The sequence below is a fragment of the Volvox carteri genome, assembly GCF_000143455.1.
Source record: "Volvox carteri f. nagariensis unplaced genomic scaffold VOLCAscaffold_17, whole genome shotgun sequence".
Taxonomy (NCBI): domain Eukaryota; kingdom Viridiplantae; phylum Chlorophyta; class Chlorophyceae; order Chlamydomonadales; family Volvocaceae; genus Volvox; species Volvox carteri.
In genome coordinates this window covers 1,475,496-1,482,912 of record NW_003307560.1, presented here as the reverse complement: position 1 = coordinate 1,482,912, position 7,417 = coordinate 1,475,496, and the positions used below count along the sequence as shown (strand labels likewise).

Genomic DNA, 7,417 nt, shown 5'->3' with positions numbered 1-7,417 from the left:
AACCAGTGCAGCGAGTTGGACCACTTTCTGAAGGTGTGCTAAGGGCAAGAAGTTGGTTGTGGCTGCCGCAGCAGTGGCAGCTCCGCAGTGAAGTCGGTGCAAGTGCTAACCCAGGTAGAGTACTGGGGACCGGAAGAGCGCCATGTAGGAGCCACCGGTGTGCGGTGTAGCCCAGGGGGGCGACTGTTAACCCGCCACCGGGGGAGCCTGAAACAGGGCTGGGAGGCAGCAGCCTCGCTGATATCTCAGGCTCGGGTGTTAACTCGCCAGACGGGCTGGGCGCGGGGACGGCACCCCCCCCTACCCCCAAGAGTGGCCGAGGGCGGCAGCCTTGCGTGGGTGGAGCCGACGCGAGTGTGCTAACTCGCAGGTCGGTGCGTGGGCGCTCGGAAGGGGGGGTGAGGGGCAGCAGCCACCCTGGTCGCTCTGCCGGCCTGCCGCTTGGAAGGGGGGTTGTTGCGGCCCCTCTCGAGAGCCTGTTGTGTGGCACCACTACTGCTGTCACGAAGACGGTGCGAGAGCAGTTAGCGAGAGTGGTTTGTAATGTCCTACATAGGGCCGCTATAGCTGTATTTACTAAGCTGTAATAGCTGCTGCATGCTTTTGAAGGTAAATGCAGCGAACTACAGCCAGCCACCTAAAGCCGAAGTGTAACTAGCAGCTCTGAACTTAAAACCCCGAAATGTAATGTAATGTTACAGAGTGGGAAGCTTCTGGGCCGCTTTATCACATTGTCAGTTCTAGACCCCGAAATAATTTTCTGCGTATTTGCCGAGAGCCTGTAGCGGCTGGTAACTGCTCGCGCCCCTCCCCTCTACGCATCTGCTCGTGTTTCCTGGGATGGATGCTCGTTAGTTAGTGTAATGACGCAAATGCCAATCTGAGTATCCCGGGTTACGCCTTTGCTGTGTTACAATGGTATCGAGACGGGACTGCACGACTTCCGTAACAAACTTCGGGTCGGCGGTTCGATTCTGGCAACCAGCAAGTCGCAAATTGGCGATTTCATGGTGTAATGGATAAACCAGCGCACTGGCGCGAGGTGGGATGGCTCCTGTGCTCGAAATAATGGCCGAGGACGTCCATTGCTAAGTGGGGGGCAATGTAACGACGCAAATGCCAATCTGAGCATCCCGGGTTACGCCTTTGCTGTGTTACAGTTAGGAAGACTGTTTTCCTTCTTGGAGTGCAACATTTGGAGCGGAATACCGCAAGAAGTCGTGGGGGTAAAGGAGCGTGTTGACTGGTTGTTGAGTAGACCTCTACCCGAAGGAGCGATGATAACGGCACTAAGAGAGCGTTTGATAAGCGGCTGGGACCATACGCGTCTGACTGTCTTGCCAGAGGAGTACCCATCAGATGGGAAGCAACCGGGAGTGCAAATGGCGAAGTATAAGCACTGGATGGGGCTGCCCTTTTCGGGAGCCGCAGCCGTCATGCGGCCAACACATGCTAAGGTTTTCATTCCTCGTTTAGCACATCGTAAGCTAATGCAGTTTCGTTCATGTTGCTGGGCTTTATAGGCAGGCAAACAGAGCACGAAGGGGCAAGTACCATGTCCCCAGGGGGCAGCGGTTTTGCCACTGTTGTGATACTAATAGCCGAATTGAGGATGAAAAACAAGTGTTATTGGAATGCCCAGCTTATAATGATATTCGTGCTGAAGAGGGATTCGATCATCAACAGAGCATGTTGGAGGCCATGCAATGGGAACCCGCACGTCTTGCGAGGATGTTGGAACGTATGTGGGCTCACCGAAACTCAATTACCCCCTTTGGACGCTAGCCTGGGCTGATGTGCGGTGTTTTCCTTTCCTCCATGGCTTTTAGGCGTTGTAGTATTGCCCTTGGGCCTTCGGCTCGTATGGGTAGTCTTACAGGTATGGGGTCACGCACCCCCAACCATGTTACACACACACACACACAGTTAGGAAGCAAGGAAATCGAACCGCTAATGCTGGTGATGATGACGCACATTATTTGCAACAACAACCACACCATAAAGGCCTCTGACAACCATAAAAGCAATATCCACTCGTATGCCAATTGCAAGCCTTCAACTTAATATAACTTAATATCGTATCCATTTCCCACTTCGTAACATAAAATGATGGAGGCAGAGGGGAGGCAGAGGGGAGAGCAAGTCATGTTGTAGGTCATCGTTTCGGAGGTAGACCGCGTAATTTACCAAATGAACCATGAGCAGTAAACACATGATGTCACCTCCAATGGAGGTCCTCCATCTTGCCCTAACTGGACCACAGCGCCACCTCCCCTAGGTAGCATGGCACTTATATACAAGTGTGTATAGGCACAGTCATGCACTCTTATACAGCAAAAGCAGCATATGCACACATGAAACTTAAATAGATAACGTCCGCCGTGTGTTTCCATCAAAAGGTCCACCAGGGCGGTTTTGTGGTTGGCCGCATTCGATAACGGTACAACATAAAATACGCCGCGACAACTTCCCCAAGTGATAACATTATTACAAGGTTTGCTTCATCACCGATGCACACTTAATTACACATGCACATACACACACACACACACACACACACACACAGAGCAGCAGCCCCATAGTACCACAATAATAACTTAGACAAACATACATTTATAATATCATAATAGGTCAGGCTACTACTGGTAACGCACACACCGATGCCCCAAGAGGTTCCGGGATCGAGACCTGTTAGGGTCGAAAATTCTTCCAATTGTGATAGGAAAGAGTGCCTGAGATGAAGTAGACCTGCGAGCTGACCAGACATGAAGTTGAGCCGCCGTCGATCCGTCAGATTCCGTTGGATGCCGGTGGTGGGTGCTGAACCTGAGCGATCCACTGAGAAGTTGACTAGGGTGACTGGATGAGGGTGCCCCGAAATACCGGGGAAGGCAGGGTTTCGCAGGGTAGCTGCCACGGGCGAAGATACACCCCCCTGTCCCACACATCTACTTACATACAAACTCACACCTCTGCGCCAATGGGTGGCGGTCGCATGTCCACAGTACTACTAGGAACTTTTTAGACGACGACGTGAAGCGCTTGCTCATGAAGCGCGGGCGGAGGGCTGTACAGTAGGACGTACGGCAGTCGTGTACGACACTCCTGTAACTTCAATCCGCGCCTTCCATAAGCATCCCACCACGTACCCTCTCCGTGGCGGGAACCGCCAACCCCCAATCGTTCATATCCACCCACATCATGAGGGGGTCATAATAACAATAACAATAATAATAATAATATATTTATTACATACAAATCACAGCTGAACACGGTGGCAGTGTGAGCACCCTTAGTAGTGCCACCGCGATTATATACACCACAAATCCATAAAATCCGCAAAACTCATACGACACGCCGTACGACACGAAACCACCAAACGACGGTATGTTGCAACCCGTTATTTTGTAGTCTAATCGGTACCTTTCGATACCATTACTTTGTGGTTGTGTCTTACAACACGGTACGGCATATAGAACAAAAACCCAACCGGCCGCGTGACCTGTGACCTCTTGCTGCATTTACGATCGTAACACAGAGGCAAACACTTCACTTCTTTCAGATACGTATGTATGTCCTTCGTTATATCCCGGCATAATGGGAGCCCACCGCAACTCACTCGAGCAGCTGTTGTTCTGCAATAATCATGCATAATATTTAAAGGGGACGGTGTAACATCGGCTAAGAATACTCACGGGAGATGTCAAGGGAACTGAAAACCCGTGTGAGCTCACAGACGGCAAAAGGGGCCAGGGCTGTACCGCCGACAAAACGCCGTTCATAGCCATGCAGGATGCCCCCCCAGTTCTAAGTCATACGGGCAGCCTTCGCATACACATGTACGCACGCGCTTTTAGATTACTTGTGAGAGAAAAGCGCTTCCGGCGCTCGAGAGAAAGAGAGGCATTGAGGGCGGGGAGCAGGGGGGCCGTCGCGGCCGTGGCGGATGTGTACGGCATATAGCTACGACCGGCCAGAAGATATATCATCATCATGGATGCAGCAGCAGCAGCAGCGGACCGGAAGGGCCGCATGCATGACAGTCTAAGACAGGGTAATACCCCTCTCACATGGGAGCCTGCACTTCCCTTACAAGCCCAAAACACGCACACATACATGTACCCACATACACATACATACACGCGTGCACCCCCGGCGGCCCCCAGCCCTCCCATTCCCCCCCAAAACCAGCTTTACTTTGCCTTAATCCGCCACACGGACATTCAAAGGGACCTTCAAAGGGACACAACACAACCTGCCAAGAGAAGTACATGATCTATACCGTTAATGGTACTTTATACAGCACATGAGTGTACTACTTGATGATTTGTGACTTTTCTACCAAAAAATGTGTTTATCCTCCCGTCGAAACGCAGGGAAGGATGGCATGCTCATCAACTAGTAAGTGTTCAGGGGCGTTTTCAAAGCTTCCAAATGCATGCGATGTGCTGGTTCCCATTCACTTCGACAGAAGACCAACCGACCAACAAACCAACCAACAAACCAACGATATGTCGGCCCGGCCAGTGCCGGACGTAAGGCCCATAATCCCATCCGTAATAATAATAATTATAAATGTAAAACAGAAATGAGACAACAAAATTTGTCATGACAGACGAATAGACAGACAGACAAACTGACTGACTGACTGACTGTCATGACCGATAAACAGACCGCGGCTGGCAAAAGATGGGTAGAGTGAACAGGTTATCAAAACTCAAAATTCCCACCTCCACACGACCTCAACCACACACACACTCACACACACAAACACACGCGCGATCCTCAACAAACAACCATACACCCACCCCTCAATCTCTCTCTATCAGTATCGATCATACCTTCCATTAGATGGATACGGATTCCTTGATCATTAATGTCTTCTTCCATTCCAGCGCCCTCTCGCCCGACATAGCAATGGTGGCCTTATCAACTCGACCCAAAGCTCACTCAGGCAATGCTCCCGTCCCCCATTGGCCTCTACGTGGCTCACCTCACCTCACTACCTACCTAACCACTGCCCAAAATGAACGCAGAACGACGCCGGATCACGAAGAAGAGCAAGAACGCGACTAGCCATTACCCGCACACAGAGCTCTCTGAGGCCAGTGGTCCACTCTCCGTTATTCGCAACACCACTGCTGCTCACCCAGAAAGGCCAAAAAACGGTTAAGGGCCCCGGATATGTTTACAGCGGTCATAAACTCGCCACACAATGGAAAGACGGGGTATAAGTGCCGCCGAAAGCAGCAACGATGGGCGCATTATGTGGATGAGACACACACACACACACACACACACACACACACACACACACACACACACACACACGCAACACACGCACGTCCTCGCTCGCACAGCGGCCAGGGGGGGAACAGCGCACACCACACAAAACTGAACTGCTGGCAACTGCGACATCAACAGCAAACAACTTCAAAAGCAACAGCAACACTTTCAGCAGCTCCCTAGGGTCGGTCAGCAGTCAGCTCCATCTACTCCCCCTCCCACCCCCCACACACACACTACTGAACCTTGGTGGTGGTGTAGGTGGTGGTGGTGGTGTAGGTGGTGGCGGAGGTGGAGATAGGTGCTGGTCCCCAAAAGTCACTGACTTAGGGTTTAGAAAAGTCACGGCATTCATGTGTGTGATGAGAGGGATGATGCGGGTGGCGGCGTCCCCCCCCTCCCCCCCCTCCCCCCCGGGGGGAAAACACCCGGGAAGGCACATCTGGGGGACGGACGGCCAGCAGAGACTCGTCGCGACCAGTCAACGGTGCGAAACCACACACCCCCCTCCCCCCTTCCCACTTCACACAAACATTTTCATACATACTTACATTCTCACGTGAACATAACCAACACACGTGAGCACCCAGGGCTCCTCCGCCCTCCCCTTTTGCAGGGCCGAGAGGTCCTCGTGCCTCGCGCGGGGGACCCCATTCGCGCGTAAATAAACCAAGTCTCTTGAAATTCGTCAATGCATTTATGTAACCATGGAGTCCATGGAGTCCGAAACCGACCCGTGGGTCGTCTCACGGCCCGCAGGCCGCTGCATCCATCAGTCGCTGCAACGAGGCCACCAATGCGGCGGCGGTGGGCCTCCGCGACGTGTCCGTGGACCAACAGGCCTGAGCCAAACTCCTGCAGGCGATGTTTTCCCGTGGAAGAAGGGGCAAAGGGGTTAAGGTCTCGGAGAAAAGTAAACAGCGGGGCAGGGGGGTTCGTTGTTGGGGGAACGTTCGGGGGGATTGTGTGTGTGTGTGTGTGTAGTAAGAAAGGAATGGTGAAGAAGGAAGAAAGGGTGGTTGAAGTGGGTGGAAACGCTTGGAGGGGAGTGGGAAAAAAGGTAAGAGGAGGCCCGGGAGTAAGAGAGGGTCGGGCGGGAGGTGTTGAGGAGGGAAAGAGAGGGGTGAGGAAGAAACGGAAGAAACTGAAGGAACGGAAAACCCGACTAAAAGATGCCGCCGGGGGAGGAGAGGGATGAGGAGGTGAGGTACCCCAGGGGGGGCAGCGACGGAAGTGACATGTTGCCACGAAGGCACACAGGACGCGACGCGTTTTACTTCCGTACCCCAATCCCCAATACACACATACACACATACATACACATACACACACAACGCGGCCCCTCACGCCCCTCTCCTCCCACAAGGAGGAGAATGCTGCTTCGGCGGTGTCGTTCCCGTTGGGGTATATACGGTTAGGTGCCCCTGGTCAACGTATCAGGCCGGATTGATATGTAACAAAGACGCACACACACGCACACCCACACCCACACGCACACGCAACCATCACTCCCCAAGCCACACATCAAGATAGGTGTGCAGGTACAAAACACACACGGTACGACGTACTTGAAGGCCAGCGGCGTCGAGGATGGGAAGGTAGGTCGCAGACCCTCCCGTACGACACAGTACGGCACGTCCTGTGGAAGGACCGTTTGCGAGGAGGTGCGGGAGGGGGGGGGGCGACGTTGAAAAAACTTATATGGGGAGGAGGAGACGAACCCGGGGGGGAACCCGGGGGGGATCCCGGAGCTTCACACTGTGTAGTGAAACCCGGTGGTCGGGCGGCACTGAGCGCTCCCCTGCCCCCCCCTCCCCGGGGGGAGGGAGACAAAGCCACCTACCCGGAAATTGGTCATTGCGTGTTCGGCGTACGGCGCCTTCCCCGTGAACACCTCCCACCTGTTCACGTGGGGTTTTAGGGTTTTGGGGTTTTAGTGTGGTGGGAAGGGGATGACGTGGGGAGGTGCAGGTGTATTGTGTGACCGTGGCAGCCACCCGGATGAGGGGGCCCCAACAACAAACCCCCCCCACCCCCACCCCCAGCCTCAAGCCCCGACACGTGCTTTGTGCCCAAACAGAGATATCGGGGAGGGGGGGGGGGAAGACGAACCACCAACGAGTGAAGCTTC

General features: G+C 53.6%; 1 protein-coding gene across 1 annotated transcript in view; it reads right to left on the bottom strand.

The window, feature by feature from the left end:
- Positions 1-6,032: 6,032 nt before the first annotated feature.
- The window catches only part of VOLCADRAFT_90601 (uncharacterized protein), a gene marked incomplete at both ends in the record, with an annotated part of 14,861 nt that continues 13,476 nt past the window's right edge, over positions 6,033-7,417 (bottom strand). Inside the window, 3 exons of the mRNA XM_002950057.1 lie at positions 6,033-6,141; positions 6,855-6,925; positions 7,130-7,187. Coding sequence (XP_002950103.1) covers positions 6,033-6,141; positions 6,855-6,925; positions 7,130-7,187 — 238 coding nt within the window. The remainder of the gene's footprint in view (positions 6,142-6,854; positions 6,926-7,129; positions 7,188-7,417) is intronic.